Below are 26,091 nucleotides of genomic sequence, written 5' to 3'. Positions count from 1 at the left end.
TTATTTCTTGGTAAATTTGCTCCAAAACCATGAAGGACCAATGTTACTCTTCTTTTCAGAGGCAAGACTGAAAGGGTGATGCTATTTTACTTTTCTCCTTATCTTCAATTTGTTCTTAATTTCAAAGGTAAAGCTTGCTCACTGTAACAAACTCCACCAATATAGAAGTATATAAAGGAAAAATCTTAAGTTCTCATTCCACTCTCTCGGGATGAAGTGTTATAAAATATGCACATAAAGTTTGTTTTTTGAACAGAGCAGAATCTTTCTTTTAGTGTGCTTTTTTTCCCCCTTTAATAGTATAACATTAACTGTCTTTTTTGCTGTTATTTTTGTGCTAATATTTTTGCCGGATAATACTGTTAGCCTTCAAATTTTTGACAAATTGATAGAGTTTAGAAAGTGACTTCACTGGTATTTTGATTTTCAGCTGTTATTAGTAAAGTTTTATATGTTCACAGTATTTTAGGACACCATTTAATTGAATAATTCATTGTTTCCCCCAGTGATTTATAATACCTTCTTTAAATATACTGAGTTTATATCCCTGAATTTATTTCTCATAGTCTGTAGATATAAATGACTCTGTGCACCAGTATTTTACTCTGTAAAGTATGTTATAGTGCAGTTTAAATATCCAGTAAAACAGGTTTTCCCCATCTCCCTGTCACACTATGTTTTGCCATCTCCTTTGTTCTCTTTAATGAATTTACTTGCTAATATTTTAATTGAAAATGCACTGCACTTATAAATTTGGGGAGTATATTTATTTAATCCTAGAAACAGAATGCCTTTCACATTCCAATTCTTATTTATCTTAGACAGTACTGTTAAACATACTCTTAGAAGGTAATTAAATATGTCGATATTTGTTATTTCCTATTGTGACATACATATTACAAAGTGAAGAGCCCTTGGTATATATAATGATCAAGCTGAAAATTTTCTATCAGGAAAGATTATAAATTTAACATGTTTGGGATGTGATTTCCTTTCAGATTTATGTAGTCCGAATTTTGAGGGATGGACAGCTTGAGCCATCATTTGTGTTCCGAACATTTGATGAGTTTCAGGAACTTCACAATAAACTCAGTATTATTTTTCCACTTTGGAAGTTACCAGGGTATGTTCTCATTCTTGTTCATTAATGTTGTTTTAATAGGAAACAGTTTCTTTATTACCAAGTACAGGTCAAAAGCTTTGTGTTAAGTTAGTGTAAAATACTATGGACTGTGTGTGACTAATTTTCCTTGGTATCACAAGAGCCTAATACGTACTAGACATAAACAAGTAAGTTTTTCTTGAATGAATAAATAATCACAATCTTAAAATACGGGATTTTCTAGCTTTCTAAATCACTGCAGAAATAATTATTGTGATCATACTGAGTTTCTCTGAAAAATAAGAAATTGCAACATTGCAGTAATCAAAATGATAGTGTTTAGGTTTGTTTTTGATGCCTTTTAGAAACCTTCATTTTTAATGTAGGTAATGACCAGTAAATTCCTGTGTTGAATTGCTCACATTCTTCTCAGACTAGATTTCAAAAATAAGGAGGCAGAAAAGTGGGTATGAGTTTATTTCCATGTGCGGTCTCATTTTTCTATTGCTACCAAAATTAGCAGTTGAGATGATTTGAGCTCTGTGGCATTTGTGGATTTTACTGGTATCTACAATAGCTGTGATTATTGAATAATGGTTGTTTTGGAGGATAAGATCTGCATATTTGTGAATGATTAATCTTGAGAAGAAATAAGTAGGAAATAAGTAATAAATATAGTGTATTACCAAAACAATGTCCCTTTTGTACCAAGGTCATAAAAGGATGATGTTTCAACTGTTTCATCTCCAGTACTTGGAAAAGAAATCAAAAAATTATAGTGAATTAAGGCTCCACTTTCTACTTCAGTGTGTAAAAGGGTATTTCTGAGTATTGATTCTATAAATACTCCCAAGTGAAATTACTTAAATCCCACTTCTTTTTGTCTTTCTTTTGTAGCTTTCCTAATAAAATGGTTCTAGGGCGAACACACGTAAAAGACGTAGCAGCCAAGAGAAAAATTGAATTAAACAATTACTTACAGAGTTTGATGAGCGCTTCAACGGATGTAGCAGAGGTGACTATCCTAACCGAGAAATAATAACATACTTTTTTGTGTGCTGCATAATATTTAAATTAATTAATCTTTCTTCTCTTCCACTTTAGTGTGATCTTGTTTGTACCTTTTTCCACCCTTTACTTCGTGATGAGAAAGCTGAAGGAATAGCTAGGTCTGCCGGTGAGATTATTTTTTTGAGATTATTTTTTTCTTTATTGGTAATTCATGGCTTCCCTGTGACCTGCAAGCCTGTGACTTCTCTGTGGATGTGGTGCAGTGTCAGTGGGGTCACTGTCTATAACCAGTGAGAATGAGACGAAAGTATTCTTTCTAAGGCAATCTATTTCTGGGTAAAGATAATTTCCTTAATGAGTGTGATTACTAAAGAAATTTATATCAATGGCCTACCATATTCTTACCTTTTTTTCTCCAACATGTGAGGATCCTGGAATTAGAGCAAAAACTTTTGTTGCAGCTTGAACCACTGCAAGCAGCATCACATAAAAATGAACATCTTTGTATTTTCAGATGCAGGTTCCTTCAGTCCTGCTCAAGGCCAAATAGGAGGAGCAGTGAAATTATCTATCTCTTACCGAAATGGTACTCTTTTCATCATGGTGATGCACATCAAAGATCTTGTGAGTGATTACAAATAATGATGATTGTAGAGGAAAGCTATTCTGTGGTAGGAAGCATTACTGTTAAGGGAATGCTTTTCTTTACAGGTTACTGAAGATGGGGCTGACCCAAATCCATATGTCAAAACATACCTACTTCCAGATACCCACAAAACATCCAAACGTAAAACCAAAATTTCACGAAAAACTAGGAATCCAACATTCAATGAGATGGTAAGTTAAAAATCTATTAAAATCTGCTAACTCTCAGTCAGCTACTATTTGGACATAAACACCACTTTATTTATGTATGTTAACGTTATATCGACATAAAAATGTTCAGATAGAGATTTGGAAGCAAATAATACTTCCAAATAATTTGGAAGCAAATAAAATTTATAAAATTTATGAAATTTATGAAAAATTATGAATTTTTGAAAACCATGGAATACCCTTTCAGTACTTTAAAAGCATATAAAATGTTTGGTGAAGATAGTTGGTATTATTCTCACAAAGTAGTATTGTCTTTTTTTCTAGTTAGTGTTACATGCTTTCAAGAAACTGAAATGTGGTCAGTTTTTCAGTTTTTTTAGTCAAACAGAGAGGACTTGATTAAGGAGATAATGCCCAGAAGTTACGGTGAAGCATTCTTGAAAAAAAAAATTGTGCTGCATGCAGTGTTTGAAAGAGAATAGCTTTATAACACTCCAGATTTGCTGTAAACTGCATTTGTAGTTGGCGAGTTTGCACTGAATGATGGATAATCAGAAATTATCACCTCATGGTATATAAAATCCAGAAAAAAGAAAATCTCCTTTTGGGAGGTTGTAATCTCTCACTTTTAATAAAATTATTACAATTACTCTGTCCCAACTTGCTTCCTTCTACTCTTTTCCTTCCATTCTCTTCCTTCCATTTCTCTTTTAAAGATGATCTATTAAATCATCTTAAGGCAGGCTGCTTTGTAATTTCCCTTCCCCATACCTCCATTTCAGAAAAACCATGTTTTTAATTTTTAGCTAATAGTAATTTTCTGCTTTGTGCATTCATATGTCAGACACTTGAAGGAATGACAATGCAATCCAAGACTCCTGAAATACAACATGTGCATCTAAAGTATAAGACAAATTCTACTAGATGTGTCGTAATCATGTTATTAGTTGAAGTCACTCTGATTAATAATCTTTATTATGTTTTTACATAAAATAATCTTATAAACCAGACAGATAAATAATTTGTAACCTGCTGTTTCTATTTGTCTTTGCTATAGCTTGTGTACAGTGGATATAGCAAAGAATCCCTAAGACAGAGAGAACTTCAGCTGAGTGTACTAAGTGCAGAATCTCTGCGGGAGAATTTTTTCTTGGGTGGAATAACCCTACCATTGAAAGATTTCAACTTGAGCAAAGAGACGGTTAAATGGTATCAACTGACTGCAGCAACCTCTTTGTAAGTTAGTGAATTTCTGAGCTTTGGAAGCAAGAACAGTTATATAAATATGTGTACACACATGTGAACTTTGTATATTTTTATACTTGGACAGAAATTATACAGTAAATGTACTTGCTGCATTTCTACATATCTGGTGGACCAACAGTCACTTAACTTTTATGAATTTGTTGACGTCATTGCTATTTTAAAGTCATTGTATAGAATGCTGTAAATCTTAAACTTAATATATAATAAGTCCTAAAAAAGACTGAGTTGGTGAAGGAGTTAATCCTTTCTTGAGTAATTGAGTAATAGCTTTAGTGTGGTCGATACTATTTTGTCAGTTCAACCATCTATTTTGTATTGTTTCTTACACAGACACAGCACATTTGTTTTCCTGTTTTGCACCTTTTACAGCCTTTACCACTGTGTATGTTCACAAACACCAAAGGAGAGGAAAGGTGCAGGATGTTACCATAAAATGCAGCTGCTATTCATAGGGCCGATAAGCAAAGCACAAATAATGAATAGTTAAGAACTACTAAGTAGTTTATAGAGTAGGGGAAATAACACTGCTTTTTATTATTCATGTCTTTCAAGCCTTTTTCAGAATAAGTGCCAATCACTGAAGTTGTAAATAATGGTGCCTTAACTTCGTATGCTTCTCTGGTACTTCATTCTGAGTTTTTTCCTGACTTGATAAATAGTTCAGTAGTTTTCACTCACTTTTTACTAAAACAAGAAATTATGTACACTTACTAATGTTTTTCCCACAGATAGATAATTTTCTATACTTCAGATGTATAACTTATTTAAACATCAGCCATTTGATACATGTTTTTGTTGCCCAGTAACTGAATGAGATTCATCAACATAACTGTACACTAAATTCCATCATTCCATTATAATCCTCCTTTTATTCCCAGGAGTGTGAACTGAAATTTGGTAATTTCACCCCCATGTACCTATACTCCACTCTCTCATTAAACAAGAGAAAATGTGTGCACCCAAGTGTCCATTCCTGTTCTATAGAAGAACTCCACAAGTAGGGCAGACTCTTCACAAGAGGCCCAGGACAAGAACTCCAGGGCCCACACTAAATTTTAATGTATACCTTTATGGCACAGTTTATCTGATTTATTCAACATTTGTAAGCATTTTACATTCACATGAATTACTTTCCTTAATACAATATTTAGAATCATTAGGGACATGATTGAAATCATTCTATAGTAACCATTAAGAATAGGGTTCATTTTTATTAGTTATTCATTCAACTTCACACATAAATTTGTTTAGTTTGGATAAATAGGCATACATAATATTAATTCTCCTGGCTAGAACAGGAATTCAGACACTTTTAAGTAGTAAGAGATTGTAGCAATCTAGTTGCTGTGAGATAACTGATAAAATATACAATAAAAAATACCAAGAAAGGAAGGACAATCTCTGATTCAGTTGCCCAGAACAGAATTTTTATAAACTGTGCAGATGTTTAATGTAAATGGTGATACCTGCAGAGCAGACATATTAGAGTTGAGATGTATCAGTGAGACAGGTTAAAAAGAAAACTTGAATTTTTGGTGCCTAACACTAATGGTCCATTTGTAGGATACCCCATATATGAATGTCTTTTTTTATATTAAAATGTGTTGTCTATTTAATAAGTTAATTAAAATGCAGATCAGAGCACCACCATTTATTTGCTTTTTCCATATACAGTTAACATTTCCTTAAAGTGTGTAAGTAACTTTGCAAACGTAAAAAAGTACTAGATATTTTCACTTGTTTCTAAGACCTAATTCCATTCCATGAATTGTCACTTAGCCACTGTTTTAAAAAAAAAAGTACTGTCTTGGTAAAAGGTCACTGTTACTTGGACTCAGTGTATATTTGCAGTCTTGTTACAGCAGTGTCTTTTACAAATAGTAGAGCTAGAGAATGGGATGTCACTTTTCAATTATAAGAAATAAGGATTCTTATCCAAAAGTGTATATTATATACTCTGTATAGTTAACCAGAGTTCAAACAAGTGGTAATGTTTCTCTTAATTTAACTCATTATGTGCCTTCTTTGGTCATTAAAAAACACATATATTAAATGTATATTAAATATAAGTTATTTCTTTGTGAATGCTAATCGTCAGCCCTTACCAAAAAAATAAATTGACAGAGGCGCCTCTTTGCACTACTTACTATCAATAAACTTTAAATTGGTTCTTTTTGAAACATATTTTTAAAGCTTGCATTAAAGTAAATCTGAAACAAATGTTTAAACAAACTAGCTAAGACACTAATTTTTATGTATAATCACAATGTTTCACACCTACCTTTATTGAGTAAAAATAGTTACGCTACATGTAAGACTGTGTAAAGAATAATGGAGCTAAAATACATTTTGTAATGATCATAGTGTAACTGAAGTAGAATTTTTCCCCTTGCAGTGTTTTGGAATTTGAAAATAATGGTTTCTCAAAGAACCTATTATTTTCTGTACTGAGGAATCCAATGTAAGACTTGCACTGATGTTTTTATTACTGCCTTTATAAGAATCTCTAGGTATCTCAATGTTAAGGCATGTATGATCTTTGATAAAATATTCTTTTATCTTTTCAAATTAATGTTGTATAAAACTTGTATAAAACTTTCAATATTTTGCCTTAAATTGGATGACTGTTTTTTCTATGATTCATGTGGCATTTAAAAGAGAAAAAATTCAATTTGATACTTAAGATAAAAAATGGATAAAGCCCCACTACCATAATCCATGGATTTATTTACACGCTGTTTGACTAGCAGTGCAGATAGGAATATATATGGCAATTAGTCTCATCTATAAGAACCAAATACTTTAATTATATTAAGGTAGCAAATAAAGATGTATAATATTTTTATTAATACCTTAAATATATTCAGTGGATTGAATGTGACTTCATAACTGTACTATGATTGTATTAAAATATTTCGGAAACAAAGGAACTGTGCTGTCATTTTCTTCATCAATATGTTAACACTTTTGGTTCCAAACTTGGATAATAAGCTCACTATTGCTCTCTTTGCATCTCACCCAGGAGTTTATTAGGTTCAGGTAATCCTGGATTTCAGAACTGCCCTGCGATTTGCCCTTAAAATTGTCCAGAGAGTGTCTGACATTTAAGTATGGTTCTTGGAAGATCTGGATTGCCACTTTGTTAGAGTTCCATCACCATTTCATTGAAGTGAAATGCTTCTATTAGTATGGTTCCTGCCTTTGGTAGTTTATTTAAATACTAAAGAGTATAGTGACAGCCATACTGTAGACATATCTTCAGAACAGAGACTGTAGTTCTTAATACCGTACCTCCATCCTGGAATGATACTAGTGAGGTTGTGGTTCTCTAATCCTAGAGGTAACATGTAAAAGGGCCAGAGACCATGAAAGAGCAGTAACTTAATTATAGCCAGTTTATTTTTTGAAACACTTTGTCATGCAAATTTTAGACATAAAAAGTTAGACAACAGTTTAATGAACTCCATGAATGAATCCCATCGCATGCCTTCAACAGTTACTTATCTTAGGGATAGTCTTCTTTGGTCTGCATTAATGAAGATGTGCCTAGGTGTAGATACCTTTTTATATTTTTCTCTTTAGGATTCTTAAATATATGGGTCAGTAACTTTCTTCAGTTCTGAATAATTTATTATGAGTTATTTTCCAATTCACTACTTCTCTTTTCAACTGTTTAACCCCCATCCATTGAGATTTTAATTTTGGTTATTATATTTTTCACACCTATTTGGGTTTCTTTTTGTTTGAATCACAAACGAAAAGACAAAGGACTTCCAGGATCAATGAAGAAAGAGTAGGGTTTTTTTTTTTTTTCTTCAACAAACAGTGTGAGGACAACTAGATAACCATGTGCAAAAAAATAAAATAGGACTCTTAGAACATAAAATTTAATTCAAAGTGGATCAGAGACTTAAACATAACTGAAGTTAAAAATCCTAGAAGAAAACACAGGTGTACATCTTTGTAGCTTAGAATTAAATAGGTTTCCTTAAGTGTAGGTCACAAAAAAGGACAGGCAACAAAAGAAAAATAGATAAATTTGGTTTCATTAAAATTAAATATGTGCATAATAAAGTAAAAGGACAACTCACAGAATGGGAGAGAATATTCACAGATCATGTATCCGATAAGGACCTGGCATCTTGAATACATAAAGCACTCTTAAAATTCAAGAGAAAGCAAAGAATTTTTTAATACATTTCTCTGAAATGGCCAAGTATCACATGAAGAGATGCTCAAGTCAATTGGGCTTCTCTGGTGGCTCAGATGGTAAAGAATCCGCCTGCGATGTAGGAGTTGTGGGTTCGATCTGTGGGTTGGGAAGATCCCCTGGAAAAGGGAATGGGAACCGACTCCAGTATTCTTGTCTGGGAAATTCCATGAACAGAGGAGGCTGGCGGGCTATAGTCCATGGGGTCGCAAAGAGTCAGACATGATTGACCAACACTTTCACTTCATCTCAGTCATTAGGGAAATACAAAAAAGGCATGTGAAAAAATTCTCAACATCACTAATAGTTCAGCTCAGTCGTGTCCGACTCTGCAACCCCATGAACTGCAACACACCAGGCTTCCCTGTCCATCACCAGACTCCCGGAGTTTACTCAAACCCTTGTCCATTGAGTCGGTGATGCCATCCAACCATCTCATCCTCTGTCGTCCCCTTCTCCTCCCGCCCTCAATCTTTCCCAGCATTAGGGTCTTTTCAAATGAGTCAGCTCTTCGCATCAGGTGGTCAAGTATTGGAGTTTCCGCTTCAACATCAGTCCTTCCAGTGAACACCCAGGACTGATTTCCTTTAGGATGGACTGGTTGGATCTTCTTGCAGTCCAAGGGACTCGCAAGAGTCTTCTCCAACACCACAGTTCAAAAGCATCAATTCTTCGGCACTCAGCTTTCTTTATAGTCCAACTCGCACATCCATACATAACTGCTGGAAAAACCATAGGCTTGACTAGACAGACTTGTTGGCAAAGTAATGTCTGCTTTTTTTAATATGCTGTCTAGGTTGGTCATAACTTCCCTTCCAAGGAGTAAGCGTCTTTTAATTTCATGGCTGCAGTCACCATCTGCAGTGATTTTGGAGCCCCCCCACCCCCCCAAATAAAGTCAGCCACTGTTTCCCCATCTATTTGCCATGAAGTGATGGGACCGGATGCCATGATCTTGGTTTTCTGACTGTTGAGCTTTAAGCCAACTTTCTCACTCTCCTCTTTCTCTTTCATCAAGAGGCTCTTTAGTTCTTCCCTTTCTGCCATAAGGGTGGTGTCATGTGCATATCTGAGGTTATTGATATTTCTCCCGGCAATCTTGATTCCAGCTTGTGCTTGCAGCCCAGTGTTTCTCATGATGTACTCTACGTATAAATTAAATAAGCAGGGTGACAATATACAGCCTTGACGTAGTCCTTTTCCTATTTGGAACCAGTCTGTTGTTCCATGTCCAGTTCTAACTGTTGCTTCCTGACCTGCATACACGTTTCTCAAGAGGCAGGTAAGGTGGTCTGATATTCCCCTCTCTTTCAGAATTCTCCACAGTTTATTGTGATCCACACAGTCAAAGACTTTGGCATAGTCAATAAAGCAGAAGTAGATGTTTTTCTGGAACTCTCTTGCTTTTTCAATGATCCGGCGGATGTTGGCAATTTGATCTCCTGTTCCTCTGCCTTTTCTAAAACCAGCTTGAACATCTGGAAGTTCACGGTTCACATATTGCTGAAGTCTGGCTTGGAGAATTTTGAGCATTACTTTACTAATGTGTGAGATGAGTGCAATTGTGCGGTAGTTTGAGCATTCTTTGGCATTGCCTTTCTTTGGGATTGGAATGAAAACTAACTAATAATTCAGTTCAGTTCAGTCACTCAGTCATGTCCTACTCTTTGCGATCCCATGAATCGCAGCATGCCAGGCCTCCCTGTCCATCACCAACTCCCGGAGTTTACTCAAACTCATGTCCATCGAGTCAGTGATGCCATCCAGCCATCTCATCTTCTGTCATCCCCTTCTCCTCCTGCCCCCAGTCCCTCCCAGCATCAGGGTCTTTTCCAATGAGTCCATTCTTCTCATCAGATGACCTAAGTCCCAGAGCTTCAGCTTCAGCATCAGTCCTTTCTATGAATATTCAGCATTGATTTCCTTTTTGATGGACTGGTTTGACCTCCTTCCAGTCCAAGTGACTCAAGAGTCTTCTCCAGCACCACAATCAGAAAGCATCAGTTCTTCACCACAATTATAGAAACTCAGCCTTCTTAATTGTCCCACTCTCATCTGTCCAGGACTACTGGAAAAACTATACCTTTGACTATATGAATCTTTGTCAGCAAAGTGATGTCTTTACTTTTTAATACACTGTCTAGGTTTGTCAGAGCTTTTCTTTAGCGTCTTTTAATTTCCTGGCTGCAGTCACTCTTTGCAATGATTCTGGAGCCCAAGAAAATAAAATCTGTCACTGTTTCCACTTTTCCCCTATCTATTTGCCATAAAGTGATGGGACCGGATGCCATGATCGTAAATTATTTGAATGTTGAGTTTTAAGCCAGCTTTTTCACTCTCTTCTTTCACTCTAGTTCCTCCTAGCTTTCTGCACTAGAGTGGTATTATCTGCATATCTGAAGTTGTTGATATATCTCCAGGCAATCTTTCATTCAGCCCTGCATTTCACAAGATGAGCTCTGCATATAAGTTAAATAAACAGAGTGACAGTATACACCCTTGATGTATTCCTTTCCCAGTTTTGAACCAGTCTGTTGTTAACATCCGGTTCTAACTGTTGCTTCTTGACCTGCATACAGGTTTCTTGAGAGATATGTAAGGTGGTATGGTATTTCCATCTTTTTCAGAATTTTCCTGTTGTGAGCCACACAGTCAAAAACTTCAGCATAGTCATTGAAGCAGAAGTAAATGTTTTTCTGGAATTCCCTTGCTTTTTCTATGATCCTATGGAAGTTGGGATATTGGCAATTTGATCTCTGGTTCCTCTACCTTTTCTAAATCTAGCTTGTACATCTGAAAGCTCTCAGTTCCTGTACTGCTTGAAAGATTTTGAGCATTACCTTGCTAGCACATGAAAGGAGCACAACTGTATGGTATTTGGAACATTCTTTGGCATTGCCTTTCTTTGGGATTCAAATGAAAACTGAACTTTTCCAGAGTGGTACTATTTACAGGAGGCAAGACATGGAGGCAACCTAAGTGTCCATCAACAGATGAAAGGATAAGGAAGATGTTGTGTACATCCTAGCTCAGTTGTGTCCGACCTTGTGATCCAATGGACCAAAGCCCGCCAGATTCCTCTGTCCATGGAAGTCTCCAGGCAAGAATACTGGAGTGGGTAGCCATTCTCTTCTCCAAGGGATCTTCCTAACCCAGGGATTGAACTCATGTCTCCCACATTGCAGGCTGATTCTTTACTGCTTGAGCCACCAGGGAAGCCCCAGTGTGTATTACTCAGCCATTAAAAGAATGAAATAATGACATTTCAGCAACACGAATGGACCTTAAGATTATAGACAGATAAAGACTACATTACTTTGCCAACAAAGGTCTGTCAAGTCAAAGCTATGGTTTTTACAGTAGTCATGTATGGATGTGAGAGTTGCACCGAAGAACTGATGATTTTTCTGGGTGCCTGATATCCTCTGCCAGCATTCAGAAGTTGTTCTGTGGAATTCACTCAGCATTCAAATGTTCTTTCCATGAATTTGTGGGGGAGAAAGTGGTCTTCCTGTCCTATTCCTCCGCCATCTTAGGATCGCCCCCAGAAATAATGCTTTTGAACTGTGGTGTTGGAGAAGACTCTTGAGAGTCCCTTGGACTGCAAGGAGATCCAACCAGTCCATCCTAAAGGAGACCAGTCCTGGGTGTTCATTGGAAGGACTGATGCTGAAGCTGAAACTCCAGTACTTCGGCCACCTGATGCGAAGAACAGACTCATTTGAAAAGACCCTAATGTTGGGAAAGATTGAGGGCGGGAGAAGGGGACGACAGAGGTTGAGATGGTTGGATGGCATCACTGACTCAATGGACATGAATTCAAATAAACTCCCAGAGATGGTGATGGACAGAGAAGCCTGGTGTGCTGCAGTCCTTGGGGTCGCAAAGAGTATGACACGACTGAGCGACTGAACTGACTTATATATGGAATCTAAAAAATAGTAAAAAGGAACTTACTTACAAAACTGACTAACATATATAAAACAAACTTTGGTTACCAACAGGGAAAGCAGAGGACGGAATTATGTACGAGACTTTTTAAAAAATGTAAAAATGACTGTGAAATGACAAAGAGGTCAGGACTAGAGAGCTTGTAGTCAGAGCTTATAGTCAGGCACCCCTCCCCTGAAAGATTACAATTAGAGATAAGAAATCTTACCAGTTGGCTAGAGGCAACCCTTATCGTCACGCTATTGTAAGCTTTTGTAAGATTTTTTTTTTTTTTTTTAAATTTTGGCCATGCCCTGCAGATTTGGTGGATCTTGGTTTCCTGACCAGGTATCCAACTGAGGCCTTAGGCAGTGAGGGCAAGTATCATAACCACTAGCGGCCAGGGAATTCTCCCTTGTGAATATTTTAAGGGGAGGGACAGACTTGAGGTAACTAGTGTCAAGACAAGGCTGGGCGCTGCTGACTGATGAGCAACAGCGTATGAATGAACTTTGGCGCCTAAACTCGCCGGGCCAAGGGACGCAGATAACCACCTTGCCCAAGGCCGGGGAATCCCTGCAGTTCTATGTGCTCCAACCACACTCCCAGTCCAGCATCCAAATCCGCAGTATCCTGGCTAAACAGCATCTCCAGAGACTCATCTAGATTCAACCGCCCAAATTGGAGGCTGATCCTTTTTCCCGCTCCGGCCTAGTGCCGCCTCAAACACCGGTGCCTGCCGGGAAGTGTAGTCCACGTCGAAGTGCATTTTGGGGTATGTAGTCACGAGGACGCCGGGAAGCACGCAGCGAAGCTCCGCCTCCTGCAGGGGCGGAAGCCAGAACGTGTGAGGCAACTTCCTGCGTGGAGGGTGGCTTCCTGCGGCTCTCCCACCCTCTCTCTCCTTTTGCTACCACTTCGCCGCCATCATGGGTCGCATGCACGCTCCCGGGTGAGCTAGGGTCTATGAGCGGGTTGCAAGGCTGAGCCTAGGGGTGGAGGGAAAGGAAGGAGTGTAGGGAGCGGGTCGAGGGTCGAAATAAGATTTGGGGCTGCTGTGGCGGGGCTCGCTTCCTCACCCCGATACTACTTTTTTCTCCAGGAAGGGCTTGTCCCAGTCGGCTCTGCCCTACCGCCGCAGCGTCCCCACCGTAAGTGGCGTGCGGGTACCGAGCAGAGGCCCGGGGGGCGGGGGGCATCATTTGCTCGGAAGATGGGGACCACGTGTGCATGAGCGCGGTTTTGAGGGTGGAGGGGGCCGCTACGCTTCGGTTCCACCCCAGATTTCTCGTCTAAGGCCGCTTTCTCTCCCGCAAACAGTGGCTGAAGCTCACTTCTGACGACGTGAAGGAGCAGATCTACAAACTGGCCAAGAAGGGCCTGACTCCCTCACAGATCGGTGAGTGCGTCTGTTATAATGTAGCCCCTTCCGCCTGACCGCGTGTAACGTGCTGGAAAACACTGGGGCTAAATGTCTCACATGTGTTTTGAAAATTTTTTGCTCGTTTTCCTGACTTTACTGTTGACCGAGGCCTAGCCTTCCTTTGCTGAACTCTCAAGCTCTTATTTGGAAGCCGGTAAAATAATTAAAATGCGCTCCAAAGTTTAATGAGTATTTTCTTTGGGCTCGGCACTCTCTTAGGTGTGTGGTTCTAAGCGTTTTTCGTTTTATGACCTGGGTTAATTCTGACAGCCATAGTTCCAAATAAATACTAGGCGTTTTCCTGAAGTTGGGGGAACTGAGGCACGTTGCAGCTGTATAAACAAACCTCAGATCACACAGCTGTTAGTGGAGGAGCTGGGACTGGCTGCTCTGAGTGTTCACTGCTTTCTCACAGATGTGGTTTGAACCTCACCTGTGTGTGACTTGGTGCAAATGGCTTCATTCTGCAAATGTTTGCCAGCTGTGTGATCCCCGATCTTGAGAATACAGTCATTGTAAAAAAGCACCATAGCCTTCTATTGAGCTTATGATCTAGTGGAGATGTTATACATAATAAGAGGTGTGTGTATTTATATAGAGAGAGACTGTCAGGTACTCAGATGATGCTGTTTTGAAGACTCCTTGATTTTTTTGGTGGCCTGTAATCTAGCAAGCTCACTATGATGATAGTCTTCCAACATTCGCAGTTTCCACCAGAAAGGTTTTCCTTAGTGTTGGGTTAACCTTCCTTGGATGTTTGAGTGAGCATTGCTTGTGCATTCTGTCATCTGATGTATAAAAAGTAAGCTGTGTTTTACAGATAGGAAACTTGGAAAGTGACTTGATCTCAGTCTTGACATCACATGCTCCAGTTTGTATGTTTGGTGTGGGAATTTATATTACTCCATTTCCAGGTGTGATCCTGAGAGACTCTCATGGTGTTGCACAAGTACGTTTTGTGACAGGCAACAAAATCTTGAGAATTCTTAAGTCCAAAGGACTTGCCCCTGACCTCCCCGAGGATCTCTATCATTTAATTAAGAAAGCTGTTGCTGTTCGAAAGCATCTGGAGAGGAACAGAAAGGTAAGAGGATGGGACTGCTTGTACTAAATTCATATCAGTGAAATATAGTGCCTCTGAATTGAATTATCCAAGGGGCACAAACAAATCAGTGTTTGCTTTGAAATAAAAGTTTCACCAGAAGAGATTTTGGGGGTGGGGGGGTTCCTTAAATTCCCTGAAGGACCTAATCTAGCCACACAAACCCTAGGCTCTGGTTCTATAAACAACATTAAGCAATTTTTCATTAAAGTGCATGGTGTCTATACATTCTTCTGTTAAAATGATGTTTAGTTTTAAGTGGTTTTCCTGAATTCTATCAATTTTATTTTTAGGATAAAGATGCTAAATTCCGCCTGATTCTGATTGAGAGCCGTATTCACCGGTTGGCTCGATACTACAAGACCAAACGAGTCCTGCCCCCCAATTGGAAATAGTAAGTTATCAACCCTTTCTGTTAACAAAAAGAGGATTTGGCCAAGTATTAAACAGATTAGTAATTATAGTAAAAGGACTGATAGTAAATGTTTTAGATTGAACCTATATGGTCTTTCAGTTGTTAATAATAGCAAGAAAACAGCCATAGACAGGTAGAGCGGTTGTGTTTTGTTGATACAAAGGGTGGTACTTCTGTAGACTCATTTAGAGCACAAACATGCTCTTTAAATCATTTTCAGATTGTGGGTGAAATTTAAGTTCTTCTGCTCCCAGCTGCTTATGTTGTTTTAATTTTTGCATAGATTGCTCACTATGATGATAATATCCTAGCATTTGCAGTTTCCACCAGAAAAGTTTTTTCTCATGTTGGGCAGTTCTTGGAGGCCTGAGTGGCCATCTTCATGTTATGGTTGATCACAACAAACTGATTTCAGGAACTGAGCTGTTCAGTGCCTTTTATATATTGGGGATTTATTTTAACTGTTAGGAAATAGCTGTTTTCAGAGATTGTGTGAATATGGAGGATTTTTTTTTTAACAGATTAAACTTTTATTAACCCAGCTTTCCTCTCCCCCACCCCAACCCCCCTTTTTTTCTTTCAGCGAGTCATCCACAGCTTCTGCCCTGGTTGCATAAATTTGTCTATTGTACTAAAGCAATAAAATCATTGTTTAACAGAACCATATTTTGTAACTTTTTTTGGTCCAAAAATTTGTGTGTTACCTCTTTAATGTGGACGTGTATTCCCGCATTAGAATTTGTGATTCCACAGGGAGTGATAAGATAGCATCTATCCATAGCATCCCTTCACTGCTCAACTAGATCTCTCATGTTATCTACAGTGTAGTATCAGAAATAGACATGAAAGTGTCTCTGGAGGGGAGGGCATCTCTAGTATGGAGGGACCTTGGAAGTAATATTTGATCCCAGTCTTGTGGGTGATGCTCTAAAGATAGGAAGAAATGCTTCAGGGAATAGGAAGAACCATGAGATGAGCTCAGCTCCAAGAGGCTGGCAACTTTTGGAATGGCTATGATAAAACTTAGTTGGGTGTTGTCAGAATATTTAATTCTTTTTCTTTTTTCCATTTATTTTTATTAGTTGGTGGCTAATTACTTTACAAAAATATTTAATTCTTAAAACCTAGTGAAAGTTTGCTCAGTCATGTCCATCTCTTTGTGACTATTGTCCATGGGATTCTCTAGGCCAGAACACTGGGGTGGGTAACCTTTCCCTTCTCCAAGGGATCTTCCTAACCCAGGGATCAAATCCAGGTTTTCTGCGTTGCAGGCAGATTCTTTACCAGCTGAACCAAAAGGGAAGCCCTTTGAGTCAGAAAGTTCAAGCCATATGTATGTACCACTTTTTTGGTGTTTATCACTTGAATAAATGTTTAATCCCTTAAGCTTTAACCAAAGCAGTAATCAAAGCTGTGTTCAAAATCACATGGTCAGGCAAAGTCCTTTGTTTTTAAGAGACTAATATAAGTAGCATTGATGTCTTGTGGGATGCTGGGGTCTGGGGTAGAGACACCCGCTTTGCCTTTCTTGATCTTAAGAACACTGCACATAACTTGCCTACCAGCTCTGTTGGGTGCAGACTGTCAGCCCCACATCCTAGTGGGGAAAATAGAGGAATCACAAATAGGGGGAAAAGGTGTGGAAATTCTACTCAATTCTTTTTTTTTTTCCACTCAGTTCTTCTTAAATTTATTTTTAATTGAAGGATAAATGCTTTACAGTATTGTGTTGGTTTCTGCCAAGCCAATTCAAGCCCTACTGTTAGTTGTAATTTTCTAATCCCTGTGCTGCTGTGTTTATGTCTTAAAAGTGGCTAACTGTCGTAAACCAAGAAATAAACATAAGGCAAACTTCTCCAAGAGTAACAACTAAATAACGTTAACAGCACGATCTTTGCGAAATCCAGGTAAGCTAGGCAAAGTTGAGTATTGATGGCTCTGGACTAAAAACTAGTTGGTAGTATATGGAGCATTTGACATTTCAAAGCATGTCTAGGTTTTCTTTTAATTACATAAAGTATTTACATATTTATGATTTTGCCGTCAAGCCAGCAGTTTACTGCAAATATTAAACAGGACTATGCGTTGGGAGGTAATTTAATTCCTTCAAAATAATGTAAAAAACCACTTGCAGTCTTTTTGACTGGGCAGAAAGTTCAAATTTGGCTTTCAGAAACAGTCCTGCTACTTGTGGCCATGTGGTTTGGGAGGTCCAATCTTAAGAAAAGTTATTGTGAGGATCACATGAGTTTCTTAATACGTGACTTAAGTCATGCAGGGCTTCTCGGGTGGCTCAGATGGTAAAGAATCCACCTGCAGTGCAGGACACCTGGTTTCCATCCCTGGGTTGAGAAGATCCCCTGGAGAAGAGCATGGCAACCCACTGCTGTATTCTTGCCTGGAGAATCCCCATGGACACAGGAGCCTAGGGGTCTACAGTCCATGGGGTTGCAGAGTCAGACACAACTGAGCAACTAAGCTTAAGTCATGCAGAGAAAACCCTGCTGCTGCTGCTGTCATTTTAGTCATGTCTGACTCTGTGTGACCCCGTAGACAGCAGCCCACCAGGCTCCACCATCCCTGGGATTCTCCAGGCAAGAACACTGAAGTGGGTTGCCATTTCCTTCTCCAGTGCAGAAAAGTAAAAAGTGAAGTCGCTCAGTTGTGTTTGACTCTTCGTGACCCCATGGACTGCAGCCCACCAGGCTCTGTCCATGGGATTTTCCAGGCAAGAGTACTGGATTGGGGTGCCATTGCCTACTCTGAAAGAAAACCCTAAGTCTCTCCAAATGACTACTTGTTATTGAGACTTTGCACATGGACATCGCATCATACTGCAGATACCATCCCATAATCTTTTTACTTGCTATGTCCTGGTTGTGGGTTCTTATTCCTTAGAAGATGTTATGTACTCTAATTTGCCTTGTAGTTACCTTGATACACTCCCAGATGTTACTCTTTTCTGTTACAAATATTTCCCCTAATTTACTCTGCCTTTTGATTTGTGTTTATGGTATTTTTGCTATAGAAGCTTTAAGATACTGTCTCTGACGTTTTTCCCTAATGATCGTTTTCTTTTTTAAGTGGTTTAGTCTGTTTAAATATTTTTTTTTGTTCCTCCGTTCTGTTAAATACAGTATCGTCTGTCTTCATCTGTCTTCCTGACTTAGACATTTATTCTTTCTTTTCAAACAGGTTCCCATAAGGTTTTTCTTTGTAGTGTCTATTTTGACAGAGTTGGAATCAGCATATGGATATAACTCCAGATCTACCCATACATGACTCCTAGGATTTCAAGGTTTCCTTCAACAACTGTCCTTTTTATATAAAAATCATCTTTTTTTCAAGTGATAGATGTTTATCTAATTTTTTAGCTAAAGTTATCCATAAATCTGGTTTTAAAAGTCATATACCATTTTATTGGACTTCACTATAAACAACCCCTTCCACTTTGCAGTATAATGCCTAGGACAGCCCCTTTCAGTTTTCCTGACATGTAATGTGCTGTCTGATTTCTAAACATTGTTTTTAAAAATTGAGGTTAAAAAAAAAAATTGAGGTGAAATTCACATAAAATACATCATTCAAAAGTGAACAGTTGTGTGGTACCTAGTACCTTCTGCAACTACCACCCTTAACTAGTTCCAAAACATTTTCATCACCCCAAAATAAAACACTGTACTCAAAAAGCACTCTTGATTCTCTCCCTGCAGCTCCTGGCAACCACCAGTCCACTCTCTGTTCCTAAGAGTTTACCTATTCTGGATATTTCCTATAAACAGAATTATACAATGTATGACCTTTAATGTCTAGTTTGCACTTAGTATGGTATTTTGGAAGCTCATTCACATTGTAGCATGTTATCTAGGTTATTTATTTTATGGCTGAATAATAAGGTATGTATATATCATAATTTGTTTATGTGTTCATCAGATGATGGCTCTTTGGATTGCTTCCACCTTTTCGCTATTTCAAATATGCTGTTATGAACACTCATGTACATGTACTTCTCTTCAGTTCTTTTGGATATATATGGAATTGCTGTAACATCTTTCTTTTTTGGGGGGGGGGGTGTTAGTTGCGGCATGTGGGATCTAGTTCCTGGTGAGGAATTGACCCTCCCTTGCTGCATTGGAAGTGCAGAGCCTTAGCCACTGGACCACTAGGGAAGTCCCAGTAACATTCTTATACTATGATTTCTTTTCCTTTCTTTTTCTTTTTTCTTGGCCATGCCACACTGCTTGCAGGATCTCAGTTCCCTGACAAGGGACTGAACAAGGGACCTCAACAGCACAAGCCCAGAATCCTAATCACTAGGCCACCAGGGAACTCTGTTAAGATTCTTTTTTGTGTGTGTGTGTGTTTATTGTCATTTTCTTTTTTTTTTTTTTCCATTTATTTTTATTAGTTGGAGGCTAATTATTTTACATCATTGCAGTGGTTTTTGTCATACATTGAAATGAATTAGCCATGGATTTACATGTATTCCCCATCCCGGTCCCCCCTCCCACCTCCCTCTCCACCCGATCCCTCTGGGTCTTCCCAGTGCACCAGGCCCGAGCACTTGTCTCATGCATCCAACCTGGGCTGGTGATCTGTTTCACCCTAGATAATATACATGTTTCAATGCTGTTCTCTTGAAACATCTCACCCTCGCCTTCTCCCACAGAGTCCACAAGTCTGTTCTATACATCTGAGTCTCTTTTTCTGTTTTGCATATAGGGTTATCGTTACCATCTTTCTAAAGTCCATATATATGTGTTAGTATACTGTAATGGTCTTTATCTTTCTGGCTTACTTCACTCTGTATAATGGGCTCCAGTTTCATCCATCTCATTAGAACTGATTCAAATGAATTCTTTTTAATGGCTGAGTAATATTCCATGGTGTATATGTACCACAGCTCCCTCATCCATTCGTCTGCTGATGGGCATCTAGGTTGCTTCCATGTCCTGGCTATTATAAACAGTGCTGTGATGAACACTGGGGTGCATGTGTCTCTCAGATCTGGTTTCCTCGGTGTGTATGCCCAGAAGTGGGATTGCTGGGTCATATGGCAGTTCTATTTCCAGCTTTTTAAGAAATCTCCACACTGTTCTCCATAGTGGCTGTACTAATTTGCATTCCCACCAACAGTGTAAGAGGGTTCCCTTTTCTCCACACCCTCTCCAGCATTTATTACTTGTAGACTTTTGGATAGCAGCCATCCTGACTGGCGTGTAATGGTACCTCATTGTGGTTTTGATTTGCATTTCTCTGATAATGAGTGATGTTGAGCATCTTTTCATGTGTTTTTTTGCGATCTGTATGTCTTCCTTGGAGAAATGTCTGTTTAGTTCTTTGGCCCATTTCTTGATTGGGTCATTTATTTTTCTGGAGTTGAGCTGGAGGAGTTGCTTGTATATTTTTGAGATTAATCCTTTGTCTGTTCCTTCATTTGCTATTATTTTCTCCCAATCTGAGGGCTGTCTTTTCACCTTGCTTATAGTTTCCTTTGTTGTGCAAAAGCTACTGTTATGATTTCTTGATTTTTAGTTTATACCTCTTCATCTGGAATTCTCATAATTAGATAATGTTTTATATAATATGTATAACTTATACTTAGCATGTTAGTAACTACTTTGTTCTTCCATCTGCTTAGCATTCTGTGTTCCTGTCTCTAATTCATCCCCAGATGTTGAACTATAGTTTAAATTAACATATGTTCAATCAGATTTACTTTTGTTTTTGTGTTTTGGTGATATCCTTTCCAGGACATTCATCCTCTAGCTCCAGCTAGATTACTCTTGAGACCTGTAGTTCTGGAGACTGGTGTCTCCTTTGCTGTCAGTAGGAGATTCTTTCTGCCTCCAGTGTCAAGAGTCCCCAATTCCACATCATGTGTCTTCCTCTTTTCTCGGTTTACTCCTTCCTTTTGGTGAAACATCCTCTGGTAGCTCTTGAAGAAGGCTCAATCCTTGGACCTCACTTCTTTGTTTATGCCACCTCCCAAGGAAATTCCATCTAGTCTGTGGCTTTAAAAGCTTTCATTGATGTGGTTTAGTCACTGAGTTGTGTCCAGCTCTTGTGACCCCATGGACTGTAGCCCACCATGGGAATCCATGAGATTTCCCAGGCAAGTATACTGGAGTGGGTTGTCAGTTTTTTCTCCAGGAGAACTTCCTGATCCAGGGATCAAACCTGTGTCTCCTGCATTGCAGTGCAGAGCAGTGCTCAGTTGTGTTCGACTCGGTGACCACATGGACAGCAGCCCGTGTTGCAGGTGGATTCTTTACCACTGAGCCACAGGGGAGCCCATCTTTGCTGTTACTACACTAAAATTCCTACTTCCAGCACAGACCTTCTCTGAAATCCAGTCTTAGATATGCAACCACCAATTCAGCATCCCTAGTCAGATCTGTAATACACACCTGGCCTTTATCCCAAACTGAACTCGATTTCTGCAGCTCAAGCCTGCTCTCTTCCAAGACACATCTATCTTAACAAATGGCAGCTTGATTCATCCTCAGACCAAAATCTTAAACCATCCTTGCCTTTTTTTCTCTTATACCACATATCCACTTGGTCACCAAGTCCTCTTGGCTTGATCGTAATAATATATCCCCCAGTTTGATCACTTATCACCTCTACTGCAAACACCCCAATCTGAGTTACCTTCTCTGACCCTTACTATTGTGAAAGGCCTTTCCTAACTGTTCTCTCTACCACCTGTGACCCCCACCAAAGTCTTTACTATTGATTCACCCAGCATGTAGAGTGGTCTTTGTCCCACATACTCAAAATTCTCCACTGGTTTCCCATCTTCAGAATAAAATTTAAAGTTTCCTTATCTTGCTCTACAAGGGAGTGTTAGGATCCTGGCAGGAAAACAGGTGGATATCACACTCAAATTGCAGGATTTGGAGAGTGTATTAAAGGAACTCTTCCCAAAGGTGTGAGGGGTTTAGGGGAGCCACCAGACCCGCTGCGTGCCATTCCCTGGAGCTGGCAGCCCTGGAGAGGTATTAGGCACCCACCCCCCACCTCCAGCCTGAAGTGCCCAGAGCAACTCTAAGCTGCTGAAGGTCCTCTGACAGAAGTGGGGCTCTCAGTAAAGACGTCCGCCCTCTTGAGTTCTTGCAGGTGCCTCCCATTGGCCAAATCTCACAGGAAGCCAGAGGTCAAGGGAGCTTGTTGTTTGGGCCATAAACAGCTTCCCAGGCAGCAGAGAAGAGTGGCGAGTGGGTGTGGGGGGACAAAAGGAAAGCAGCCAACACAAAGGGCCCTGTGATCAGGCCTCTGTACTCGTCTCCGGCCACCCTTCCCAGTCACATGGGCCTCCGTTCACACTTGCCCAGGCCACTGCCCTTGTTCATATGCCTGGAAGGCTCTTCCCCCAGACATCAGCGTGGCTTGCTCCTTTGTTGAGGTCTCTGTTTGTTTAACCTCAACCAGAGGGCTTATCTAAAAGAGCTCCCTGCCACCCTAGCACTCCACCCCCGAGTCCTGTTCCCCAGAGTACTGACTACCTGATGTGCTCTGTTGATATTTTCAGGTTATGAGAAGGGCCCATTAGAGCAAGGGCCTTGTTTGTTCACTGCTGTATCCCTAGAATTGAGAATAATGTCTGGCACATAGTAGGTTCTCAAATATTGGTTAAATGAATGTACACAAGGATGAAATAAACTTTTTTTGAGATCTTGGAAAAAGTTTTTCAACTCTCATTGTTGAATGGTGGTATTTGGGAATAGACTTTTAAACTGGAAATAATTTTTCCTAAACAGCTTTAGCACTGCTTATTATTTTTAGCTAAAAACAAACTTAAAAACTGTTTTAAGTCAAATGTCATTCTTTTCTCCATGCTTTTGTTATAACCTTTGTTGATACAGGTCATAAACGGCGTCCTAGGCCGCCGAGCAGAGTGGAGAGGGTGTGGGAGGACAAAAGGAAAGTGGCCAACACCACTTTCTTTTCTTGACCTGATTTTTTTTTTTTTTAGGATCATCTCTTTATTGCTTAGTGTTCTGAGATTTGCAATAATGCCTTGGTTTAATCTTTTTTTTTACTTGTTCTGCACGGTACTCAGTGAGCTGTTTGTTTCAAAATTTTCTTGCAGTTCTGGGAAATTTTCTTGAATTATTCCTTTAATATTTCTTCCACACTGTTTTCTATGTTCTCTTTCTAGAACTCATTATTTGCACATTAGATTTCTGGACTGATCCTCTAAATTTTTTATCTCTTACCAACTGTTGTCCATTGCTTTTCCTGCTTTCTGAGAGGTTTCAACTTTTATCTTTCAGTCTTACTAAGTTTTTCCGTTTCTACCTTTATACTTTTAATTTCCCAGAGCCAGTGGTACATTGGTAAATACTGTTACATGTGTGTTGGGCTGTGTGTGTATATATATATATAATATTACATTTATGTATGTTGGTCAATATTTAACTATCAGGGGGCGCGTAGAGGGGAAAACCTGATCTATAGTGTGAACCAACTCTGGGATGTAAAATCTCCCATTATGGCTGATTCCAGGCTACCAGTGGGCTGTCAGTGTGGAGCTGGGAAAAGTTGCTTAGTAGTATACCAACTATATATATTTTGCCTATATAAAAACAATAAACATAAATGACTTCAAGGTCACAGATGATAATAAAACTATAATTGATGTAAATTAATTGGGAAGTGATGAGCTTTGAGTATTTCTTATATTTGTTTGAATATAATTTATCTTTCAATTTATATAATTTAATTTATGTTAATGCCCTGCGCCTGTTTTGTAGAATTCATCAAAAAGTAACAGTTGGTTCTTGTGAGCTCTTTTGAGCCAGATCCAGCTCACCACTGCTCAGAGCTCATCTTTGTTCCCTGAACTTTCTTTTAATAGAGGTTTCTGAGATACATCTTCTTATCTCTGAATACACTAATGATAATCTTAAACTTTTTGTTCCTCTATATTGTCTGTTTTCTCTGAGCTCATTTTTTGTTTGTTTATCTTTTATATTATAGGTTTTCCTCAGATGTCTAGTAATCCTTGTAAGGATCTGAATTGTTGATGCCCACTATGCCGTACAGTATATTGTTGTTCAGTCACTAAGTCGTATCTGACTCTCTTGCAACCCCATGGATTGCAGCATGCCAGGCTTCCCTGTCCTTCACTAACTTCTGGAGTTTGCTCAAACACCCGTCCATTGAGTCAGTCAGGCTATCCAACCATTTCATCCTCTGTCACCCTCCTTCTGCCCTCAATCTGCCCCAGCCCAATGAGTCGTTGTATCCAAATGCAGTTACTCTTTTGACCACAAGGGGCATGTGTGCTGGCGAAACTAACACTACCTATACCTATAGCTACTTATAATTAAAAAGCATTCTCACATTTGTTGTTTGATTTTCACAACTTTCCAAAAAATTTATTCTAGACTTCTTTGGAAGAAGGTTTGGCATAAATTCATTTAAAATTACCCCCATTTTAAAGATGAGGAAGTTGAGGCTCAAAAAAGGTAACTCAAACTAAGGCCCTTTGGATGTTTGGTGTCCTTATCACTACACCTCCATGCCTCTTATCCATTTTCTCATTTTTTTAAAAAGAGAAGTGCAAATAATAAAGATCTGTGTTCTAGACAGACCAATTTAAAAATTATTAACAGTAACATTTTTGCTAATTCATAATATATGACAATACATCCATTAGAGAAATAAAAATTTTAAATCTCTAGAAGTCTGTGAATTTAAGTACTTTTTAATATTGTTTCTGTCATTATTATTATTTTTTGCCACACTGCGTGGTTTGCAGGATCTTGTTTCCCAGCCAGGGGTTGAACCTGTGCCCTCAGCAGTGAAAGTACAGATTCCTAACCCCACCAGACCACAGGGAATTCCCTCCCTCTCATTTTCTCACCTGTGAGTAAAAATTAGCGTTCTCTTAAACTAAGGATAAGCGTGGCCTTTCAGCTCTAAACTAGTGCTGGTCCCAGTTCCAGCCTCACCTGCAGTCACACTGCTTCGTGCACTACTACATGTTGCTGTGACGTGTGTAACAGTAGATTCAGAATGATTAACCCCCAAATCAAGATAGTGATTCCTCCAGGGGGAAGGAGGTGGACAAGATTTTGCAGGGCTGCACAGAGTTTCAACTATGCCTGTCATATTTATTTCATAAACTGGGTGGCAGGTACAAAGGGTTTTGTTATATTCTATATTTTGTATGCCCAACATAATTCATTTCAAAAAGTTTATGAGGTCTAGAGTAACAAACACAGTTCATTCACCCCACAAATATTTATTGAGCATTTTTGTGACGCATTCTCCTAGGTAGTGGTGAACAGCAATTTAGGGTCTCAATTCACTAATTCATTCAATACACATGTACTATGCCAGATAAGATGACTCACACCTGATCCTACACCTTCAAAGACTTTTAGACTAGCGTGCGGTAGGGCACATTTGTTACTATACATGCAAACCTCACAAGGTTGAACTATACATGCAAACCTCACAAGGTTGAAGTTAGTTTCAGAACAGAGGTGCAGTGATAAAGAAAAATCAGAGAATTTGGGAGGGCTCCACAGAGAAGATGGCAAATGAGCTGGATCTCGAAGGAGCCGCTGAGACAGTGGGGAGGGGTGCACTTGAGGCAAAGAGCCTCCTCCGTAGAGGGAACAGCATGAGCAAAGCGTGGAGGTGGGAGTATGTACACCGTGAGGGTCCAGTGAGTATTCTGGTTTGGCTGATGAACTCAGTGGTAGGGAGAAAAAAGGCTGGGAAAAGAGCTAGCCAAGCTGCTGGACTATTCTGTAGGAGACATGGAGGTATTTGCTGTTGGTGAGGCCAGGAAGGCAGG

The 26,091-nt window shown here is 39.1% G+C and overlaps 2 protein-coding genes and 1 non-coding gene across 3 annotated transcripts in view; all 3 read left to right on the top strand.

Annotated features, from left to right (window-relative positions):
- The window catches only part of PIK3C2A (phosphatidylinositol-4-phosphate 3-kinase catalytic subunit type 2 alpha), a 103,450-nt gene extending 96,329 nt beyond the window's left edge, over positions 1–7,121 (top strand). The window contains exons 28-33 of the mRNA XM_020904685.2: positions 999–1,123; positions 2,000–2,117; positions 2,207–2,279; positions 2,628–2,737; positions 2,825–2,950; positions 3,987–7,121. Of these exons, the coding sequence (XP_020760344.2) occupies positions 999–1,123; positions 2,000–2,117; positions 2,207–2,279; positions 2,628–2,737; positions 2,825–2,950; positions 3,987–4,169 (735 nt within the window). The 3' untranslated portion in view covers positions 4,170–7,121. The remainder of the gene's footprint in view (positions 1–998; positions 1,124–1,999; positions 2,118–2,206; positions 2,280–2,627; positions 2,738–2,824; positions 2,951–3,986) is intronic.
- Positions 7,122–13,234: 6,113 nt separating this feature from the next.
- Positions 13,235–15,949, top strand: RPS13 (ribosomal protein S13). Its single transcript, XM_020905112.2, has 6 exons — positions 13,235–13,287; positions 13,438–13,486; positions 13,656–13,734; positions 14,673–14,842; positions 15,154–15,254; positions 15,859–15,949. Exons 1-6 carry the CDS (start codon positions 13,265–13,267, stop codon positions 15,890–15,892), a joined length of 456 nt encoding a protein of 151 aa, XP_020760771.1. The 5' UTR covers positions 13,235–13,264; the 3' UTR covers positions 15,893–15,949.
- On the top strand, positions 14,434–14,523 carry LOC139037279 (small nucleolar RNA SNORD14). Its single transcript, XR_011490101.1, has one exon. It is a non-coding gene; the product is annotated as a small nucleolar RNA SNORD14 (small nucleolar RNA).
- Positions 15,950–26,091: the final 10,142 nt, after the last annotated feature.

This window comes from Odocoileus virginianus, chromosome 10, assembly GCF_023699985.2.
Source record: "Odocoileus virginianus isolate 20LAN1187 ecotype Illinois chromosome 10, Ovbor_1.2, whole genome shotgun sequence".
Taxonomy (NCBI): Eukaryota; Metazoa; Chordata; class Mammalia; order Artiodactyla; family Cervidae; genus Odocoileus; species Odocoileus virginianus.
This window is presented reverse-complemented; position numbering and strand designations above follow the sequence as displayed.

Coding starts and splice junctions, on each gene's coding strand:
- RPS13 (XM_020905112.2), top strand. CDS start 13,265: ATGGGTCGCATGCACGCTCCCGG. Junction 13,487..13,655: donor ACCGCCGCAGCGTCCCCACC/GTAAGTGGCGTG, acceptor TCCCGCAAACAG/TGGCTGAAGCTCACTTCTGA. Junction 15,255..15,858: donor CTGCCCCCCAATTGGAAATA/GTAAGTTATCAA, acceptor TTTTTCTTTCAG/CGAGTCATCCACAGCTTCTG.